At 37.4% G+C, this 24143-nt stretch overlaps 1 protein-coding gene across 1 annotated transcript in view; it reads right to left on the reverse strand.

The window, feature by feature from the left end:
* Positions 1–181: 181 nt before the first annotated feature.
* Positions 182–24143, reverse strand: part of STX18 (syntaxin 18) — a 70538-nt gene continuing 46576 nt past the window's right edge. Inside the window, exons 3-11 of the mRNA XM_056337632.1 lie at positions 21986–22101; positions 20812–20889; positions 20645–20711; positions 16765–16880; positions 12253–12341; positions 4572–4630; positions 3689–3758; positions 3058–3138; positions 182–1722 (exon numbers count right to left, since the gene is read on the reverse strand). Of these exons, the coding sequence (XP_056193607.1) occupies positions 1627–1722; positions 3058–3138; positions 3689–3758; positions 4572–4630; positions 12253–12341; positions 16765–16880; positions 20645–20711; positions 20812–20889; positions 21986–22101 (772 nt within the window). The 3' untranslated portion in view covers positions 182–1626. The remainder of the gene's footprint in view (positions 1723–3057; positions 3139–3688; positions 3759–4571; positions 4631–12252; positions 12342–16764; positions 16881–20644; positions 20712–20811; positions 20890–21985; positions 22102–24143) is intronic.

Consider the following 24143-nt stretch of genomic DNA (forward strand, 5'->3'; position numbering starts at 1 on the left):
GCTGGACAAAAGTGTGTGAAGCATCTGGGCAAGTCAGTCACCTTTTTGTTCATGGAGAGGTTGAATGGGACAAGGTGCAGTGGACATGTCAAAAGTTTGTTAGGTGGTTTTTTTTGGTAGAAACTACAAAAATGAAGGGAAAAGATCAGGGATTGTTTCTCAAGATCCATAGTAGAACAAGTATGGTCAGCTCTGATTTTATTTTTCTCCAGTAGAACTGCTTTATCAACAACCTTTCCTACCCATACAGCAAAAATAACCATTACTGCTGAATTTTCCAGGTTTGATATGAAATGTGCATTACACAGTATATCTGTAAAAGGCTTTATTAAGTCATTATGGTATGTGGAATGCATAAAAAGCAATAAATTATGTGCCAAATTTTTCTTTGCATTTAAAAATTTCAGGCTTTTGTTAAGAAGTTCAAAATATACCATGTTTGCATTTTCTAATAGGGATATGCTTTATTGCATGTAATTAATTCATATGTAACTTTGACATTTTCACTCTTTGCAGAGTAAAGATTAAGGAGGATGCTGCTTGTTGCATATAATGTATAGAAATATACATTTCAGAAGAGAGATAGTAAAAGACACATTTCATATCAACGTATTTACAGAGGACATTCACATTCTACAAGATGGAAAGATCTGTTCCCCGAGACTGTCCTACATAGAAACTATTAATGATACACGTCCTTCCCTTAAATTCAGGACAATAAAAACTTTAATGCACAAGTAAATACTGATGAGAAACAACTTATTTCTCTCTCTCGTAACAATAAACATTAAAAAATACTAAGCTTTATCATCTAGGAGAAACAGATTGCTTATGCTTCTTGAAGTCAAAAGCATTTTTTTTTGTCTGCTTTAAGAGGAGGCAGTTAATTGATTCATGTTTACAGCTGGTTTTGAGACTTTTCATTTTAGTTATCAAACCGCTCCCAATTTTAGTACTTGGAAGTTTGGCTTCAATATTGTCTATCCTTTGGCTTTGTTCCAACATCCCAGAACACCCGTTTCACTGCACAATCTGTATTGTTATTCTCTCTTTTCATCTAGAAGTAAAGCTCTTTAGTTGACTTTTTATCATTAGTACTACTATTAAATCAATGTGATCTCTGACTCAAGTAGTTTGAAAGGATTTGAAGTAGAGGTCATACATGTGCGAAGTGTTGGCTCTGTACTGAAGTGGTATGGTTAAATAAAAGCCTGAGGCAGCGTAGATGCTTTTGCACAGTAACAGTTTTCTCTTGATCTGGTCTGCACACTGGGAGCTGGACTTCAGACATCACAGATGTGTGGGTGACTGATGCAACCATTGGTTTTGTTCTTCTGTTGGCTGTCGTCCAGCTTGTAGCTTTCTTACCAGCTCTTTCAAAGGTTTCTGTGTTCTTTGCAGGATTAAGTGTGGTTTTATGTTCGATAAAGGGATTTAAAACAAATGCTATCAGCTCCCTCTGCACCAATGGATATATACGCCTGCTTATTTATTGGAAAATATGCCCATCGTAGCAGTATGAAAAAAACCCATAAAATATACAGATATACCATATATCCTACTCCACTGGAAAAAAAAAAGCTCAAAAGTTACAAACAAAGCATGTAGGCAGTGTTATATTTGTAATTAATTATCGTACCAGTCCAGGAAAAGCAAGGAAAATGAACACATCACAAGGAAGAAGAGGATCCATACTCTAAATCCAGCGTTGTTTTTGATGGCCTGTGAGGAGAAGGTTACCTCCGTTACCATCACCAGTAAATATAGAGTAGAATTTCAACAGTGTCAACACAGGATGACTTCTAGTGGCTTCACACTTCCCTCTGACAACAGAAAGAACAAAACTTGCCCCCAGTTTTAAGTGAATAAAAGTCAGGTTGGCTATACCTTTTCAGATTTATCACACTAAAATTTATCTCAGAATCTTAAAAACTGGTCATATAAAAAATAAACCAAAAAAGCCCCCCCTAAAATCCCACACAGTGGAACTCAAAAACATTAAGAACTACACCAAAACGTGGATGCCTAAAGGTCAATTTTAAGTTCCAAAACTTAAATTCTGTGATTAGAAATAAACATTCTAATAAACATATTCTGACTAAAAAAATAGCCCCAAAACCTGACAACTCTTTCTGGAAGTTGATTTAGCACTATCAGTCATGTATTTCAGTCTTGGAGCAAGGATAGCAAGTATTTTTCTGGGATTCTCCTTCCCAAAACTGAGACTGGCATATAACAGAGGATTTCTTTTTCCCCCTCTCATTTTTCAGATTTACACATGGAATAATTTTTTTAATGTGATACAAACAATGTGAGTATTGAGGTTTTGTATTTTTCACCTTTCTCTACTGTTTCTCAGCGTGGTTTCAGATGTGAAACCTACAAATGTGAAAAATTAAGCAAAAAAAAAAAAACCCTTCATGCCATGTTTGTTGCACTTTTTACGAGAGCTGAGCAGCAGGTAACTTTAAGTTATATATTCTATGTGCTTTCAGGAGGGAGAAAAGAAAAAGAAGAAAAAAAGAACTGAAGCGATTCACTCACTAGCCTAATTTAGGAACTGTTTTTATTGAAATCTCAGTTCCTGAAAGGAAACATCATTTCATTCTAATTAGTGAAACAATGGGGTAGATTTGTTTACTAGCAGCATGGGTACTGTGCTGAATGCAACTCAAAGAGACTCTTCTGGTAACACTCAGCATTTAACTCCAGTTTCAGCAATTTCAGCGCACTTTTATTCATAGTCTGCAATTTCCGCACCTCCCTTTTTTAATAAGAAAACTTCACATATGCTTAAATTCATGCCAGGTGACTTTCATATTTAAAAAATAGGCGAGACCAAGATTTCTGCAGACCTGTATAGCTACTGAAATCATGGTTAGCGAGACAAGCAATGCTAATACTGGGAGCCTCAGCTAATTAGGACAATTTTTCCAAAATCATGCCCGGACACCCCAACACGCGCTGCACTTGTGCCATGGGTGAGCTTGCACATGCTGGTTAAAGCAACACTTGGGCAAACCTGAGAGTTAAGAGAAACAAGCAACACAACTTTACCTCTCTTATGTCTTCATTGCCTTCTTTGATGTTCTCTGTTGCGCCCACGACTAATTGATGGATATTGTCAATATCAGTTTCCTGTTAAAAAAAAACAACCCAGCATTGAGAAACCAATAAATGTTAAGAAGAAAAGGACATGGGAAACAAGCAGAACTCAAAATCTGGTATTGTTAACATCTATGTTTCAATGATGCAAAGGTATAGAGACAACTAAGTTGTAATTTCTTTGCCTGTGGTTTTATGAGCCTGAATGGAAGCTATCAAGATCAATGGGAAGTCTCCCATTTATCTAGAATCAAATCTAACCTGGCTGATGCTTGCCAGCTCTTTCTGGAAGAGGTGCCACCATTTCCAGAAAAGGTGCTGTTAACTAACACATTTAACAGGACACAAGTTCCGAGGCAGAGTGATCATTCTAACACATACGTTGCATTTTTCATTCCCAGTATGCACTAGGAAGTAACAACAGTATCTTGATTTTGCATTTGAAAAAAACAAACAAAAACAGTTTCCTTCACATTTGCATCAAAGATTCATTATGTTTACGTCTTGCATGCAACCAAGACCAAAATCCCCCCAAGAAAATCTTCAAGCTGTATTTGCTGCTGTAGCATTAAATTATACTAACCTGTTGCAGGACTTTTTCAGTGAATATCTCTTGCAGTCTGGAGATTTCCACTACTTTTCCTTCAATTTGTCTGGGCAAAGAACAGAAACACTCCATTAGAAACCACTGCAAACATTTCTTGCTTCTGCAGGTTCAGGTTCCCAATGTGGTAAGCAGGCTATTCAGAAGGCTGCTATTTTGTTAGCTGCTGTTGGGCAGCAGTAGCCAGTGCCCAGTGCTCAGACAGTCCATGGCTGGGAGATGACCAGCCCACAGGGAAGCTCTGGGAAAGGCACCACCCGGAAATTCTCAGCTAGCTGCCTCCACTGTGAGCGGACCGCCTGTCTGTCTGCCGCCTTCTAATGTAACAAAACCCACGGTGGACCCTAAGTAGTTAATTGTGACATACCCTTTTTACAGGCTAATAGGAAGCGTGGAATTCGCCTTGCCTAGTACTAACCCAAAAGTAAATTTCCAGCTTGAGTTAGCCGTTCAGGTTTTCCGCGCAGCAAGCGGCGAGCAAACAACCCCGACGCTGCCATGAAGACAGGTCTGTGCACGGGGGCTGGGGGCTGCACCTCCCTGCCCTGGCTGCTTGTCTGTATATGCAGCAGGCAGTGTGATAGGAATGGAAGACTTAACTTTGTAAAACTTCGGTTAAGTGAGACAGAACGTAACCTTCCAAACGTAACCAGTCCTGTGTTGGACAGTTTGTGCATCACTCAGAACCATCTTTACACTGTGGGACAGCACAGTTAATGTAACACAGTGCATTTCATGGACGCTCCTGTTTTGTCCCTCCTACGACACCTCTGGAGTTCGCGCAGCTGCGTGTCGTGGTGGGTGTTGTCCAGGTTACAGGACCAGCACGTGCAGCGGTCTGTTAATTCACAGAAAACTGTACCTGACTTCGTCAAAGAGATTATTCATTTCCCCAACAAGTCTCTGGTTCTCCTGTTCAAACTGGAAGAAGGGAAGAAGGAAGTCACACACGTGAGTTCACATGCTTGGATGCTGGGAACTTTCTTCAGCCCCCACCCTGATCAATCAGTTTCCACCTTTCCTGGCAATCCATTGACAGTACATAACTAAAAAGATCTTTAAGAATTACTAACAGCAGCCTAAATGAACAATATCGATTTGCTTATTTGTAACCAGTCACTGTAACAGTCGTCTTTCTCCTCCAATTAACGAAACTAACCCCCAAATAACTTGAAGATTTTGCTCACGTTACTTCACAGTAACAAAAAAATACAGTTGATGAAATCTGTCCTTTTTTATTATTTTAGAACTTTGAGTGCGGAAAGCTTTCATGCTTGTGAAAGCATGATTCTCTTCATGACGTCTTTGCACTTTCCTTCACATTATTCATGTACTGCCCATGGCATGAAGAGCTTTTAGATTTTGCAACGGATCTAGTACTTTATACTTTACAAATCCATTGGCTTTAGTTATTCCAGTAGACCTCTTCCATTTAAAACTCGTGAGTAATCAAGGAAACGTTTAAATAAACTTCTAGCACTACATTTTTCAAATACAAGCATAAGTAGAATTCTTTATACAGGAAAATATGCTTTGCCTGTTCAGAGGTACTTGTCAGGTCATTTGGGATTCATTACAGAACAATTGATCAGGCAGCAAGTACAATGACATGATTTGCTGAAACAAAACCTGCACAGCCACAACACAGCTGAGAAGGGTGTCCCATGTCACAGTGGAGCCTGTTGGAAACCGCATTGTAAGGACTCTGTTTTAGAAATAACCCTTTAGGACATACTGAGCTGGGATTTTGTAAGTGCCTGAATGAGCCTGACCCTGCAGCCTGGCAGCTCCCGTGGGTTCCAAGCCCGAGGGGGGCTGCAGTGTGCCACTGCCTGCCCCACAGCCAGCCGGCTCCAGGCAGTACGCGCTCGGGGAGCTCTGTGGGCTGTTCCAGCTGAAAGGCCCCTGCCTCGGCGACACCAGGGCACCTCCTATCAGAAGGGTCAGAAGTCCTGTTTCGGAGGAGGGAGGGAGCAAGCTTATTCAAGGCATTCTGCCAATTAATTCTACACAGCCAAAGCCTCGTTAACAGCTGGACCTTTGCGGTATGAACACAAGTGACTAGGTCTTTGCGCTTTTCTCAAAGCTGGGAAGGACCTGGTCTATGCAGTTATACAGAAACAGCACACAGGAGATATATTTCTACTGAAAACCTTACCTGCTACATGCCTCTGACAAAGCCAGGTGATGCATGCAGCAGCGCGAAACACCAGAGAACAGGGCTCAGAATGCAAAGAATTTGACACGAGCTGTGCAAGACAGCAAGCCCTGTTCTAGTTCAGTTCACCTCCTTATTTTGAACTAGCCTACATAACTCCATGGGATTTTGGCATAATTCAATCACATTATAATTCCATGAGCAGTAACAGTGCAGCAGTCCTCTCTGCCACCTTGCAAGGTCTCATTATCCTTCTTAAGACAGAGCAGTGTGTTGTCCAACTTGGTTTTGCTCGCTGTCTGAGCAAATGGCCAATGCTTAAGCTGGCAGGAAAGGGAGGTGTTGCCCAGAGAAGACAGTAAGCATTTGAAAACCGTGCAAAAAGCAAGGTAAGGAAGGAGAGAGAAAAGGTCTGAATCACAGAGAATTACCGTAAGAGTGAGGGCCCTGTTACATCAGTGAAGGCAAATGGGCATCCTGCTTTTAAGGGCAGGGCTACTGAAACAGCTGAAAACGAAGCACTTGGTATTTCAACACAGTTTGTCATTAAGATGCAACATGAAAATTACGACGTACAGTTCATCTGACCCATAGCTTCTTTCACAGTCACGTCTGTAGGAGTACATACATTTAACATCACTGCGCTGCCACGTTTGGTGATGATCTTTGGCTCACCACTGTGACCCCAACCCAGCCCCAATCATGCCACCAGCATCTCCATTCCAGGTCTTTTAAGATTTTCCTTATACAGATTGTGTAACTCCTTGTGCCCATTGCTTCAGAAGCAGATATACCCTTTGAAATGATCCGTGATGTTCCAGCTGGAACTTCTGCCCTATCAAGTACGTTCATAATACGAACGCAGAGAAGAAATAGAAGTGTTTATACTACTTAGGATGCAGTGAAAAAGACTTAGTGCAGCCACTGAGGAATCTGTCCTGCTCCTCTCTCTCCCCTCAACATAATACAGTCCTAAGCAAATGCTGCTGCCCATCTCATTTCATGGTAGGACATTTTAGCTCACTAACCACCTTTTCCTCCTGAGTTTTCTGGTAGATTAGTAAACTGAATCCCACCACAGGACCAGATGATAGGGTTAGCTTAAGGGAGAGTAGAGAGCAGGAGCTGAGCAAGACTTTTGCACTGCCACAGAGCAACACAGAAAAGCAAGAAAATGAGAAAAGGCAAGCCATCTTTCATACCCTTCACCTTCAGTCCCTCCTCCTCACTCCCCACACTATTGCCGCTGCCCCCCACGCTTCGTGCTGTAACATTTTTCATCTTGCTTCAGGCCCATCAGGGCCTCAGAGAAACAGTACCTGACTGCCAACAGCAAATGAATTGTCAGGCTGCATGACTTAGGGGGAAATGGTTACTGGGTTAAAAATCAGGAATCTGTAGGTTTGATCTGGCAGAAGTGAGTGTGAAATGACAGGCATGTTTAAAGAAGGGTAACCGTGAATCTCACAGAAAAAGGTTTACTCTTATGACATAGGCAATTTATGTCATGAAGAATAATGAAAAATGATTTTTTATTTCTTTTAAAATACAAATTTCTTTTTGTAGTAGAGGTTCACTGTCTACCTGATTGGCAAGAACAGCTTTCTCTCCTTGGTTAAAGGACTCCACAGAGTCACAGAAGAGGAGGAAGGCTGTTGGGCACTGTCACATCCACTGTGGGGTAGAGGCCTTGAGGAAAGAGCCTAGCTTCATGAGTCGAGAGGCAACAGAGAGGAACATTCTGCACAGCTCCCTGAAGTCCCAGTGATTTCCACCCTAAAGGTCCAATGGTTTTGTTGAATAAACAAGTATCAGTGTTGCAATACATTTAAGCGTCATTGTCACTGCTGCCTGCAGTGTCCCCTATAGAAGAAAGCATTTGTTAAAATACAATTGACTAATATAGTGATACTTACTTAACAGCAGTGGATGGTTAAAGTTATTTTATCGCTGCAATCCTTTATGTTCACACCACCCTATGTCTCCGATTTTAGTGGAGTCACCTCAGAACAAAGCCAGGGTGCAAAGCAATGAAAGAGCCACAGGATTTAGCACTGAGCCAACTGGTTGGTCCTTAAGTGACTAAATGGGGCCACCAAGCTGTAATTGTTTTTCTCACTTCCGTAAGGATAAGTATTTCGGCACAAATATTCAACATTAAAAAAATCCCTATTTTGCTGCCTTAGTATAACTGTGAAGATAACTAATTTAGAAGGCAAATTTTCAATAAAGAAACAGTGAATGATTTTAATCCCTTACAAATAGCACAAATCCACTTGAGAAAGTATTCTTTAAAAATTCCCTTTGATATTTAAAACCCTCCACTGGCACAGACTGCCTTTTAAACTGCTCAATGATCTTTGCAATTTGAAATCATGGCTGATGGACCGCTTGGCGCAGACAGCAGTAAGATATGCTAAAACAGTCAATTGAACGAAAGGTTAGAGCACAGAACACATCATATACCAGTGTGTCACAAAGGGATTTACATGATGGGAATATAAACCAAACCAGCAATCAGTACAGCTCAGTGATTTATGGCTTACTAAAGTAGCCTCTTTTATGACAGTGAAATATTCTGTTACCAAAGTATTGCATTAAGTGACAAACTGCTCAAGATATGGCTAAAAACCTAATGCGTAAAAGAAATAATCACAGTTCTTTTTTGTTATCCCATGGGTTAAGTCATTATATGTACTGTACCTGAACTTAAGACAAAACCCAACAATAAAATCAGGGAAAATTAGCTATTTTCACAACTCAAACAGAAAAGCCAGATTTTTTTCCCACTCAATGCAACCACAAGGCATGTGCTCACAATAAAAACCATTAATATACCTGTACTCAGGGTTATAAACTGAAATTTACTGTGCAAATCACGCAATAGCCTGCAAACATTCTGAACAACGTAAAGCTCTCTCCTGTGGGTAAAATACTGATAGAAATTCCTGCTGTAGTGATATGATGGGGATTTAATTCCTTATTTTACCCACAGGAAGGATCGTGGAACCACGACTGAAAACTGTTAAGTGTGATTTGACACAACACATTCCAATTTAAAACCAACACAGCAGTTTCTACACTGTAATTGGCCCTCTTCTGAAAACTGCTGGATTTCCCAGTATTTTAAATGCGGTCGGTCCATGCTTCACAAATCAAATGTTCAGAAAGTAGAAATTCACTGCTCTGTAACAGCAAACATAATGCAGAGAAGAAATAATTAACTGTCCTTTAGTGAATAAATTAACTAAAGTGGTGAGGGTTTGTTATGCATTTGTAAAGACCCTTTGATTCCTGCGTTAAAAGTACAATGAAGTCATGAAATATCAAGTTAGTATGAAGGATTTATGTGAGCAATGAAAAAAGCAATGAACATTCATATACTCAAATTGTTCCCCAGTTACACCTGTATTTACACCCTGGACCCAAATTTACCTGCAAATTAGAATAACAGATCCAGTGACTTTAAAGTAGGTTAAGAGTGAAATTCTGCAGTATCCAGCTTTTACCAATAAAGGCCAACTCTTAGCTATAAGTTTCGTCAAAAATGCACTGGAAGAGCAATTTCGCAGTGGAATAGTCACCACATACATCACTAGCCTTTAGTAATTAGCTAATTACAGTGTTCATAAAACAAACACACACCATACCCCCAAAAAATCACGTTAGGTCCACAGACCAGAGCAATGGCTTGCTCAGCCTTGAGCATCAACATATCAGTGGTAACGTTTACATTTGAAACCCTGCTGTGCACATTTACATATTATATAAACATACAACACACTGTTTACAGTTTGACAACTCCAATAACATGCAATCCAATCCAACGGTAAAAAAATTACCTGGCAAGAAATGACCCTCACTGGGGGGCATTAACTGTAACTAGAAACAATCGGCTCGCTTTCTACTTGACAACTGGCGGAGAAAAGAAAAAGATGCCTGTATTAACACTGCCATACATGCTGACTCACTTCTCCTCTAAATCATAATAAATGTAAACTCCTACCATGGCATAATGTGGAAGTAACTGATGCTTGTTAATTTTTAGGAGAGGTAGAAAGCAAGCCTGTATTTCTTCACAACAGTGCCAGAGGCATAGACTCATAGTGTGAGAAGAAGCTGAGATACAGACAGCCCTGACTACTGGGGTTTGTATTGTCAGCCTGCAGCGAGGTGCAACAGGAGGGAGCAGCAACTGGGGAGATCAGAACCACAGCAAGACTGAACAGGAGATTCAGATACCCAGTCCAGAACCAGCTTTCTGCAAAACTTAGAATAAATTATAAGCGGAGAAGTGGCTTTTCCAGCATTAACTTCCCTTTGTATGCTTTTTTCAATTCTAGGTTCCCAATATCAGTACTAAAACACAAGTACTGAGAGTACATAGAAATTTTTTTAAAATTGTAAATTCACACATGGAAATTTAAGAATAAAATATGGCACAAGAGCAGCAATCATATTTCAGTGTATTAACATATATATACAGGGCTTCAAAGAATGCTATTTTTATTTTGGTAGCATTTTGATCTTCTGCTTCCCTAAACAGACTAGTAAATTTGTCTCTCTTTTCCCATGAAGCAGATTGATAAACTTAAAGCTGAGATCTGAAGTTTCCAGCACGTCATTTTTCTAGGCTTAATCATGGCACTGACATCAAGGCACTGTCATACACTATAACTTTTCTTCCAAAATATAGGCAGAATATATATAACTAGGAATAAGGACATATTATAGCCTGTCTGAACTAAATTCGTTTAATTTGGAGCATCAGCGTTATTTTTATACCCCTTTTCACAGGAAGCGCAACTCCTGAAAGCACAACAGAAGTAAGTCAGTGTAAAACAACCAATAAAAGTTAAAAAAAATATACAATAATAAAAAAGAAGCATAGCACAGGAAAGCTCTGAATGGGTAAAGAATAATAATGGGTTTTAAAAAAGATGTCTTTTGGTTCTCCCCTAGGAAGAGTTGTCCGAATGCCTAATAAGAAGCAGTTTAGGATTGGAGATTTAGGAGTCCAGAAATCCTTCAAACATTAAACTATGAACATCGATTTTTCTCTTATCTGGGGCCTTACTCTAAAAAGTATAGAAGGATTGCATGAAAAAGAAATGTGCTTATTCCCAAAGTACCATGGCAAGGGTTGTAACGTGTTTAAAACTTAATTACAGTGTAAGGCCTGCAAAAAGCAATCCAACATTTAGTAGTCATTTATTAGTAAGCCCTGTCAGAGCCATCACTTCTGATGCTTGTTTCCTCCTGATCCTCTGGAAGCTTACAGCAAGGGGGCTAATAATATTGTGCCTAAACACAGAAGAATGAAAAAATACAAAGAATTCTCTTCAACAAGAAAACAGAAAGCAGGAGTAATCCTTTAGATTTCAGACTGGCACTCAAGAACAACGTGAGAGCATCAAGAGCAGCCTCTGAAGAACCTTTTCTCTTTGACAAACCATACCATAATTATGTGCAGCTTATGCATCACTTCCCATCAGAGATGAGTATTGTGTTTGGGAACATCTCTCATCACTACCAAGGAAGCTTCACATATTCATACTGCAGCAACCCTCTGCCTTAGTAAAGCTCACCGCTTCAAAAACTGCACATCTACTAGCTAGTTATAAATCTGTTTTTCTTTCTTTATATAAAACAAGGAGATGCAAGCTAACGTAGAGAGGTTTTCTAAGAATTTGGAGCCATGTGCAAAATGATAAATTTTAGGAATATCAAAAAGTCTAAACAGATAAGTTGTCAGCAATCATTCCCATGTCAGAAATTCTGTATTGCATCAGTTCAAATGTAAGTAGAACTGGATCAAACAATATGTAAATGTGCTGATAACAGGGAAATGCAGAAAAGGTGAAGTTAATGAGATACTGTTGTAACAGAAAGCTTGTGGCTATTCCTTCTAGTAAACCAATATTAATTTGATAATCCAAAAAAATAAAAAAAGAATACAATGAAGTATAACTTCATAGCTATACTTCCATAGAATAACTATTTAAGGTGTGTTGTAGAAATACTCCAAGGGGGGGAAAAAAAAAAAGTGCAACTCTTTATTCTTTCAGAAGTTTCATAATGCTTTTTCTGATGTTGCCTTGACTACTATTGTTTCCTGACAAAAAAAGCAATTCGTAATTGTAATTTTATAAACAATGTTAATTTCAATTGTTGAAAAATAGTTATTACTGCTTTCGTGGCTCCAAGTTAAGTATTTTGTAGCAATTTTCAATATTACTTGCTACCAGAAGAACCAGGAAGCCATGTGCAAAAGGTCTACCTTATTATGGTATTATTCTGCATGAAATGAAAGTTGAAAATTAATTTTTATATATATATAATAAAAATATAATAAGATTGACAATAAGACACCAGATAGACTTACCATTTGTATTTCTTCAGGTGACAGCTCATCTTCACCTTTGCCGTCCCCCCATAATCCAACATTACTTTGGGCATCAGGCAGATTCCTGTCTGTAAAACAACCAGCAAATACTTGAGACAATGCAGGGCACTGAACAGTAAGGTGAAAATCATTTTTCATCCATTTCAGAATGATGATGAAATTGTTATATTTAATTTGTGACTAACTGAGATTCACCCTATATTTTCAGCACAAAATTACCAATAACCTTTAACTTCTAAACTGAGACAAAAGTCTATGCATTATGTTTAATCTTCTGAACTATGAAGAGTTGCACTAATATATTGACAGTGAATGGTGTAAATCAATTCACATTGCACTAAGACTTGTTACGGCACAAAATACTGTAGAATTTGTGTTTTAACAGAAGAAAACACATTGTTTTCAAAATGACAGCCTATATGCAAACTATTACCTTCCAATGAGGCTTGACAGAACCACCACCTTCCAAAAAAGCAAAAAGAGATTCTCAAACTGTTTCCTCATGCTGTTCAAACTGCCTAGCACTGTGCAAATCCCACAGCACACTGTGCAAGGGGCCTTCCTGCACATAACACGAATCTGATCTGATCCCATAAACTAACCCGTACACATCATAGCTGCTTCATTGATTTCCATAGTACTTGCCCTTTGATTAAAGCTAATCATCCACATAAACCTTAGCAGGAGTTGGGCACAGATCCTGAACAGCTATTTCTGGAATATTCCCTTCTGGAAGATTTATTTTTAGGCTTAATTATGTACTTCTGATTATAGACTAAGAAGTCAGAATGAGAAAGAAAAGAAACTATGCTACAGGAACCTACTGTTTCTGAATCTGTCCTAGCATCAGTGTTTAAAATCCTAATGATACAACTGCACTCTTGAGAAGGCCTCTCTTCTCCTCAGTGGCTGTGACATTTTTATAAAACCCAAGGGAGATGTGCACTACCCCACAGCAGATCAAACCTGAACCTGCATTGACTTATCATACGCAGGCAGCAAATTAAAATACAGAAAGATTTAGTTTTCTTTTTCATAGATTTCAGATATTTTATTTATTCCAGTCAATTTTTTCAGGAACTTATATTTTCATTTGTTTTGTTATAACCCTCTAAACCTTATTTTTTTTTCAATTGCATAAGCAGAACTGATGCATCATCCCTCATTCAGATCCTGACTTGCCTTGGGAAGCCTCAGAAAGGAGCAGTCCTATTTATAAACAAATATATGAAAAGGATTGTAAGGAGAATTTTTCCCCTTTATCCTTCACTATGATACTTGTGAAAACTCTTGAAAAATAAATATTATAAAAAGGAGTATCACTGTGTACGTCTCCTTTATAAATGTATATTTTGCTTCTCAACAACCCAACAAGGATGTACGAATAATGACAATGTTATGAATGAGGGATGTGGATAAGGAATATAGTAGGTTTTAAAAAATTCTTACAAGTAATAACAAATAAGAATATATTTAAAGATTGTTTAGAAAGGATTTAATTCTATGTCTTCCATGGGGTATCATCAAGTCTATTTCACAGAAACACAAAACTTACTTGTTCAGGTATCAAAATTTTAATTATTTACTGGACTCAAAGAAAAGAAGATAATTAGTTTATGAAGCCAAGGAAAAAAAATATTCCTATTTTATCCCAGAGGAACCAATTACTTTCAGGCATTGTCACAACTGTTAAAAAAACAGCATCTGTATCCAATGTGGTTGCTAATAAGCTAATATGATAAGTGTTAAGTGAGAAACACATACCTCCCTGGGGTTCCTCCTGTCACTGCAGGATGTTTTTGGCTACTGGGAAAGGTGTTCTGCAGCTTTCATGGAGCTGACATTAATGCTTTTCTACAATTCATCCAGCAAAAGCCAAACTCCATTTCTTTTGCAGAAAGAGAATTAGCTAACACATGACAGAGATACAAAGTAATGATCAATCCTCTGAACCCTTTTCCAAGCTGAAAGGAGACAGACAGCTGTTAAGCTTGTGGACCACTTCAAAAGCTACTCATTATTTAAATTTATTTCCATAAACTAAATGTGAAATTTGTAATATGCAAATAAATACTGTCAGCATATAAAAGCACCTCCAGAAAGACTATTTTGCTGCAATGATGCATGTCCAATATAATTCTAATGTAAACAGGTGCTTTGCCTCAGAACAAAAGTAACCACATTTTGCTTTGGTTTCTGCCAAAAAACCCAGACAAAACCCAAGCTGTGCTTCAGCACACCAAGTAGGACATTCAGCTGTCCATCATAACATTCAAATTAAGGACATGGCCACAAGCTCCTCTTGGAACTATCTTTACAGCTGAGATATTTAACACAAGGGGCCCAGGTATGCTGATGATAGCTAATTCATAAATACAAATGATCACCATTCTCTAAACCACCCTGAGGATGAAATAGTTACTTCTAAATGTGGCAATTTCTCCAGTTTCTTAAAACTTTGAAAAGTTACTTAAAAAAAAAATAATTAATCAAACGCTTTAAGATTTAAACTGAGCTTCATTTCCTAGTCATCTTGTTCATGCTATTTCCATGCTATAACAACCACCTACCAGTGAAGTCACAAGGCTGATTTCTATAAGCAGCAGCAACCAACACTTACCCTTATGTGAGGAACCACAGGCTTTGCGTATTTACAAACTGTTTCAGACAGATTTATTCTGATATACACGTTTCATAGTCTTCTCAAAGACTATTCAGGAATCCCTCATAAGTACTGCATCAGCATCACATATGTGACAGACCCCTACTTTCTTGTAAAATTTAAAGCATAAACTAATAAAAGCAAAAACTGGAGTAATCAAAATTAACGTGCAATAAACAAAGTTTCATTTCTGTTTATTGCAGGGGTTTGCTGTGCCCAAGGCAATCAAAGAACAGCATTTTCCACAGTGTGGCACAGATTTTTGGAGCTAAAAATTACGACACTATGTGTGGGAGTGCACACGTCCAGAGACTGCAGAGACATTCAGCAACAAGGAAGAGCACAGGCCAGTGAAGATGCTACTACACGGCTGTTTCTCTGCTGGTACTTGCTCACAGCTGCAAAACACTGATAACATGCCAAGGCGAAACTCATCTATGTGCCTGTGTGCTGCATCACTTAAGACATACTATAAAAAAAGTAGTAAGCACTAGAAATGACACATAATCAAAACCTTCACTTCTTACAATAAATTCAGGGGGGTGGGGGGGTTGGCAGCAGCAGGGAGCATAGTGATAGGGCTGCAGAAGTATAAACTGGTTAGGAAGATAAGCAATGCCCTATCAGAAAATGAAACCGCTTGCACACTGTGAGGCAATTCAGTATTAAGAGTCTTCACCTAGAAATGGAGTACCCACTTCACATGAATCCAGTCTTTGTATGGCCCTAAAGTCACCAACCCCAAGAACTTTACTTTTTTAATAAAAATCACCAAAGAAACAATAACCAATTATCAGAATAATATGGCTATCCAGCAGGTTTCTTCTATCTTGATGAAGTACTATGCTAATGTAATGTCACATTTCACACAGTTTTTGTTTCTCTCTCAAAAAAAAAAAAAAAAAAAATTACACATGGTATATCACAGGGTACCTTTGACTCTTCTAGACAGCACAAGCAGGGGAACTCAAGCCAGGGAAAGCAACTCCAGAATCACAGAACAAGATTCTTCTCTTTAGGTATGAAACCTGAAATTATCTGCATAGTGGTGATACTCCAAAATGCACTCTGCAACAAAGTTCTGCCAGCGTATGCATCCCAGGACAAACCGAAATGGCCAACAGAAGGGACTTAACATTGCTCAACCTCAGAAGCAGGCCACCAAGGAATCAGAAGTGATGTTCAACAAGTTCTGTCAAGAATAGCACCTGCTATTGACAGTGGGGTCAGAGATACTGCTTTGGATTTCTGGCTGCCCCCTACCCACGGAAAGATGAGATGCAATCCTTCCAGCAGGGACACTCAGTGCTGTGGAGAACATCATCCCCAAAACTACTGGATCTGGCCAGCCACTAAGCTCCCCTCTATGACCATATTCTGCCTTTGGGTTCATACCATAGGAGTGTCCAACTCAAGGTCTCTGTGCTTAAAGACTAGAAAATGTTCCCAGAAAGTCACTGAGCTACTTTCCAATTCCTTGCCATCAGTGACAGGAACGTGGAAAAAAAATCAGACAGATTTGAGAAGATATGTAAGTAGATGGATACCGATAAAAATAAAAATGGAAGAGTTCACACAGAGTTTGAGAGGATGAGGAATCTAGCAAGGCCTGAAACTTTTTTAGCTGGTTGGAAAAGGCATATAAAAAAGTTTAAGATTTTGCTTTCTCAGTCTCACAATATGCTTCAAAAAAGCCTGATCAACTAACAGAAGATGAAAATAGAGAAGGTGCAAGTCACAGGAACAGGCCCTTGTAATGGGAAGGAAGTACTATTGACCAGACAGGCCTTACCACAAAAAGTAAAATTTAACTACATTTTTTTTTTTACCTTTGCTCTCCTCAGCAGAAAGTTTTTCTTCAGAATCATCGAAAGGATTCAGTGAAGATTTTTCAGGGAAAAGAGGTGATGTGGACACGTTGCTCTGCTCAGGTTCAAGCCTGGATCTAGAAGCACAAGAGCCTACAGTTTAACTGGTATTACAAAGCTGAATTGCTCTAAAATGAGAACAACCAACAGATTATTAAATTTAACATGAACTTTTGCAAACTTCACATTAAAGATTTCCCAGTCAAGATACAAATTATACTTAGCAACTTTCACTGGAATACTATCACAAAAGCGAAGAAAGCATGAGTAGTACTCCTGAACAGAACACAGTACATGTTCACAGTTGAGGAGAATTTTGAAAGCTATAGCATAAAAACACACACATTTTATGAAATATCTTTTAAAAACCCCTGTATTACTGTATATATTTTTTAAAAAAAACCCAACCAACAGCATTTTGGTCATACTGAAAATTCTTTTTAGTAGGAATAGCCAACACCACTACGTCATTTTTTCCAAGTAATAATTACAACTTTATATTGTCAGTTATAATAAAGGAAAAGTAAAAAAATACAACAGAACTAGCTTTTTCCTGAAACAAGTATTTTTATTTAACTAGGTTGAAAGAGTAGTTTAACCAGGATGACAGTGATCCTTACCTTGGCTGCCAGAGCACTAAACAGACCATTTAGAAGCAAGGGAAAGAAAAAACGTATGCAGTGGACAGATACATACTACATTTAAGTCCCTGCTATGTAATTTTAATACAAAGGCAATGCAAAAAATCAGAAGCATATTCAGTGATTATATATTAAACTTGTCAAGTATGTTTCATTATGACATAAAAAAAAAAAGTTTAGAAGTTAGTGGCAACATTTTTTCCCAGTAAACTTATGTGGTTTGTTGTTGTCTACAGTGAATTCTATAACTACTATGTAGTAGACAGTTAATACTTGGCAGTTATGCTGTTAGAGAAGCTAAAGAACAAAAAATCAAAAAGCAATGAGGTGAATCACCTGCTGTACCACCTTCACCACTTCCTCCCCTCTCAAATATAATCAACAGTTAATCTCATTACCATCTGCAATCTTCCCCTGCTGCTTAAAGGAAGGTATTGCATTTTGTGTTCCTTTCCTCCTTTATATTGTGTCTAAATTCTAACGCATAATTAGAAAATTCTGAGAAAAACCAGAATATAATGCGTTAGTCATCACTGAGTGACTATGCTATTTAAACAAGAAAAACAGTAACGGGAAACGTTTCTTAGTTCTAAAAACTCTGCAAGTACTGGGCTTTTGGCAATTTTACAAATAAGAACTCTTCTCTCGCCTACTCCCTCTCAAGTCCTAAATTTGCCTAATAACAAGGGAAAAAACAGACTTATCTGGATGTCCATGCAGTTCAAATAACAGTTCTGATGCTAATAAAACACCAATTCCCCAAATAATAAAAATACCAGCTTGAGTAACTGCATCCATAAGTCACAAAATATTCTAATGGAAAAATAGGTTTACAATTGAAATGAAATATAATTTTGAATATCAATAAATATAAAACCTGAAAATCACAAAAGAAGTACCTTTACAGAAAAAAAACCTGCTTGTGCTTCCATTTCTTACCTTTTCATTCTGGGGAACTAGTTCTACATAATTGGCAGAACTTTTTGATCAAAAAATATGACTAAACACACAAAAGCAGCTTGCATAAGAAAACTGTAACACTCAGGTAATTTGCTGAAGAGCTTAGAATGGTGATCAATATAAAAGGAAACATGATGAAGTATATTTCTATTGCAAACCTTTCAATATTGTCTCATATGCACATATTTTAAGTTGACTGAATCGCAGGAAAGATGATCTGCACTAGGATTAATTTACTTTTAAAGAAATGTATTCCTTTATTGTTTGTTGTCCTTAGTTTGCACAGTATGCTAATGTATTAAGTTTTCAATTAAAAACTAACAAAATGCCTGGGGTGCACTATTTAAAGAATGCCTAGTTCTTTTAAGTGATGGAACATGATCGTATTACCACATAAAGCATCTCCTGAAATCCTTGGGGAAATTACAAATAGCTCGTTGAAGGCATATGAAAAAAGACAATTCTTCTTCAAGTCATCATAAAAATTGGTTTATGCCCCATGATTTATTTAAATTGAATTTTAATCCAAATGACAATTTAGCCATTATATCACATCTGCAATGCATACAGACTCCACCTGGTCAAAATCTGTCTTCTAGTTCTTATGTCTGTAGATAGAGGCAAAGAGGTGGTAGTCCAGTATTCCATAGAAGGACTGCATCTTCTGGGTTATTTTTTAATGCCTCATTGCTCTTTATTTAAGTGGCATTCTAACTTCTGAAATAGCTTTTCATTGCGTCATGTTTAGCATACATCAAATTGAGTCATTTTCTCTGTTTAGTTATCTGGGAAATCTTGAATCTAGGATTTCACATGGAAACAATAATATAAGAGTACAACAAACAGAAGAGCTGGTATTTGTTAAGCCAACTCTGTAACTGCAGGAACCATGCCATCTTTCTTTGAAGTCCTTCAGTGTGAAGAATACTGATAAGGTTATGTATTTTACACATGACAAAATACCACGCAGTTTGTTCTGTATGCTTTTCCTGAAAAGTTACGAGTTACAAAAATACCAATGCCTCACTTTTCTCTCATTAATTCTTACCAAATTTCAGAACTGGTTTGGGGTATTTAGTAGTATAAGCCAAAACCAGGTAAACAATTTATGTCTCAGGAGGATATATCTGAGTGAATCTAATTGTGCTTAATCACGCTGAATCACTCCAAATAAAATGTACTTACGGACTTGTGAAAACATCTCTCTAGTTTCAATGTAAATAGCTGATTGAGCCAAACACCAAACTGATAAAGAAGCATTGTCAAGCCTTGAAAACACATTCAAGAATTTATTTATGGAATTTATTTATGTTCTAGATTTTGTTATTTTTAAAATGTACATAATAGAACTCAAGGTTAGTATTTAGATAATGCAGATTGAGAAGACACGGAAAGCCTTTCAGGTATTAAGTAAATTGCAAATGTGTTCACTCTCCCTATCATTCTTATACCTAGGAGTGTGCAGAAAGAAACTGTAAAAGTATGTTTCTTGATATTTGACAAAAAAACCCAAAACAAAACAAAAAAAAAACCCAGCCCAAAAAGGCAGCAAGCACATCATCTTTAACTTCTCCTAGATATTTTCACCTCAACATTAGCAGCCTGAATGCATGCCATGATAGGAAGCAGAAACTCTTTTGTTTCAGTTTAAAAGTTACATTCAAGACTTATTTTTTCCGCTTGCCATGAAGACTTGCCATCTCAAGAAGCTGTTATTCACAATATATTCACTTGCTTTAGCAGAAAGACAGTGGCTTAATAAAAATAATCTATCTATATATCTATAAAAAGAATGAGAATGGGAGAGTAAAGCGAACATCCCTTGTGTACCTAAGTAGACAGTATCCTAAATAGCATCCTTGAGACATATTACCAATATGCAGGACTTCATTCTAAGATACTTTATGGAGAATACTACTTAATGGGACACGTAAAAATACTTTGTTGCATTTGTAGAAGTCAAATAGATTTATTAACCCACATTTTACTGATTTGGTGCTTTATTCACTTCCATAAATGAGAAGTACAACACTATATTGGCAAGCTGCCATTTACAGACTTAACGTCACATGCCAGAAGTGTTTAAGAGCCCTGGAATGCATGTGCTGACAGCAGAAGTTGCTTGTCCAACTACAGATTTCTATTAAAACAATCTCTCTAGAATCTAAACATGAATAATAGTTTTGTTGAATGTCCTACAAATGAAAAGCACAGTTAAACTATTTTTTGACACTACTCACAGTCTCTTTTTATCTATCACTCGCTTAACTCGGATGGCTCTTTGTTCAGAATACAGCTTACACACTCCTGTTGAAGATCACAGTAAACAAAATTTCAGGTTAGAAATGCATTTCTTTCTTGGAAAATACAATAATTCATTTTTAACTATTTAATAAATACTAAGTACTTTTTAAGTAATCTTCAATGAAGTCCAAGACAGCCGTTCTGTGTTCTTTTACTTGAGCAGACTGGACACCCTTGTGTGCTGAAATAAAAAAGAAAAACAACACAATCTTTTAACTTTTTACTGAATTGCACAGAAGTTTGTGTTTTCAGTTGATATGCAAGCTATATTCAAGAGCCTATTAACTTTTTATATACATTATGTATCTGTATTTATTTTAAACATAGCTATATTTAAATACAGGTTCTGTAAAACGTGTCATTACAACACAAATCACTACAACAACCCAAAAGCTGAAAACAACTGTGTCTTACAATATTTATGTTATTGACTTGTTATACATGCCACTGAGTCATATTACGTCAATTACATTTCTAAACAAGAACAGATGTCAACAAGCTAACATAGGAGAAGAGATCTAGAGATTTATCTTGCTTAAAATATTGAACATTTAACATTTTAAATCCTTCAGTGTGCAGACTATGTGGAAACCTTTGGGATTTATTGTGTGAAGCATCCTTTTAATTCACATATATTAATATTTCTTATTTTGATACTATGTAATTCCCCTGCATGACTGACTTTCAGTTATTCTGAATAATGCTACAACTATGCTTAGATGGCATTTTAAAGCTGATGAACATCTTTATTATATTGAGATACACACACACACAGAGCAAAACAACTTGAAAATGGCAAAACAGAAGTTCTCTCTAAAGTATTGTAAAAGTAGGATCCCACACTCAAGCTGTCCAAAACACTGTTACTTTACCAGAAGTCTGTTAATTAGTTATCTCAAACGTGGAAAGATTATACTTGTAATACCTTTACAGGTGGACAAGCTAGAAAGAGACATGTAGTGAGCTTTGGTTCAGGCCTCTGTGTCACAGTGTTAAATTACTATTGAAATAGTACATATTAAAGACTACCTTTTTAACACTTGCTAATTAGTGTATCTGAACAAATAAATAAAATTCTGTGTTCTGGCTTCTCCTTCTACTAACATTAAAGTACACTACTAATTTGCCAATGGGATTACACAGATGCAAACAAAACACCAATGAGACTCTTTCCAAAACACCCATCTCTTTCCAAAAGCATTTCAGATTCGCCATGCAATATTCAGCATTATATATTAGCCTTTTAAGAAAAGACATTTAAGAGTTGTGCAGTTTACCTTCAGTTCTCAGCTGATGAATGGCATCGGCACACGTCCTCATAAATACCTGAGCATCTTGATCTATCTGATCACGCTCTGTATCTGTCATCCTCACATATTCAGACATAATATGGCTGAGAAACAAGACAAACTGTCACTTAAGAAATCCCCAACATAAAAACCATGAGTACACATCTTAGACCTTCTCATTCACCACCTCCACAGAAACTTTTCAACGTGGATGTTCATTCACACTAGTAGTAAAAAGTACAATAACCATCAATGATTAAAATGCCACTTCTATAAAGCTGAAAGGTTTTAAAAACATTTTTGACAAGTAAAAGATGTAGAAAAAGCAATATATCCTATAATCTCATACATTTTCAAATACTGAGCAGATAAGGAGAAAATACAGCTAGAAAACGTATCATTAGTCTCAATATTCTGTATTTCAATTCTAAAAACACAGAAACAAGTAGGATAAAAGAATAGCTTGAATGTTGAAAGAAGTACAAAATATTGGAGCTTATTTCATTTAAATAAGTTTTCATTATCCTAAAATTCTCAGGCTCATGTTTATAGTAGATATACTATGAAAGCTGTGAATCCAAACCAGAGTAAAGAATAATACTGGAAAATAATGCACATAGTCAATCTTACCATTCACTTGATATTAAATAAAACCTGTTCCTGTTGTTTATTTCTATTTTAGATTATACATTATGTATTTAATAGTTTCTAGATAGGATTGATATATCTTTTTGTTACCAAACTAATAAAAATGGAGGCCTGTCAGTAAAATATCAACACATTGTAGATAACCACCAGAAAAGCATACTATATAAAGGTATTTAACAGTGTTTCCACAGCCACAGATGACAGGATGATAGAATTTTGCTACAGCAGCTTATCCTATGTTTATCTTGAGTTTCCTGATGATACAGTTATCACAGCCTACTATATTTGCTTTTTTAAATAGGAAAGAAAACCTTAACACTCCCATTTTAATTTAGATTTTTATTTGTATGTGAAAATTTCCCCACTTCTTCAAGGTATGTATAACGCAACTATATTAATGCAGTAACACAAGCAAAAAGAAGGGATCTTCAATTTGCAAAGCTAGCCTGATAACCTTAGAGATAGATCTCTTACATGCTTCACTGTAATAATGCCAACTCCTCCCTGCAACTGCTACAATCCCTGCCACAGGAATGCCTACAATCAATTCACATCACCCCAACCTCACCATCTCTCATCACATACAAAACCACCAATGCCTTCCTGCATCTGCAACGTACTGTCAGCATGGGTCTCCCAGATCTCCTCCATGTTTGAAGTGTACTCTAACGTCCCCTAGCATTATACCAAAATGTCTTCATTCCCATCCCATGTGACTGGCTGCACATGAAAAAAGCAGCACATGGTTCACGTGGCCTGAAAATTACTTTCTGCTTACTGGCTAGCTAGTACACAAGCACAGATTAGCCAGCAAACAGTATGGAAAACTAAGTAGAAGCAATGAAGTAATAGTCTATTGTTTTATTTCCTTCTTTCCAACACTGGCATGCATTTGACATCGAAATATCAGGGCTCCCCCAGCAGTTAAAACTATTCTAGCTCTTATAAAGTTATTTTTTTATAACTTACAGGAAACTTGCAGAAAAGCAGCCATATATGGTGTTTCCATTTATACTGTACTAGCTGAACTGCTCTCCTTTGGTCAGGCCAGACAGCTTCATAAATTTGTGGCAAACACCCTATTACAGCTGTAATCAGTGGTCTTCTAAGCTGTAACTCCAATTTGCACTCTCTGAGAAAGCAGCTTCTGAATGATGAAATATTTGAAATTGTCTCATTTTAGAGACATCTGATGGAGAGGCTTTCCACAGCCTGGTTACGATGATATATTGATAGTTACATATGCAATGTAAGATAAGTCATATTGTTAAATATATTAGGACACTCCTCTCTCCCACTCCCTTGACACAGCTTAAATAGATGGGGCTTTTTTATTATTAGTCTGTGGCATAAACAAGTTCTCAGCATGTGTAAAGCCAGAAAATCCATTCCTACATCCATCTCCACACAGGCCCTGACAGAAAGATTAAGATCATCTGGTATGGGATAATGCGTAACATTGTTCAGCGAGCCCTGCCTAGAGAGTTACTTGAGCATG

Source organism: Falco biarmicus, chromosome 1, assembly GCF_023638135.1.
Source record: "Falco biarmicus isolate bFalBia1 chromosome 1, bFalBia1.pri, whole genome shotgun sequence".
In the NCBI taxonomy this organism is placed as follows: domain Eukaryota; kingdom Metazoa; phylum Chordata; class Aves; order Falconiformes; family Falconidae; genus Falco; species Falco biarmicus.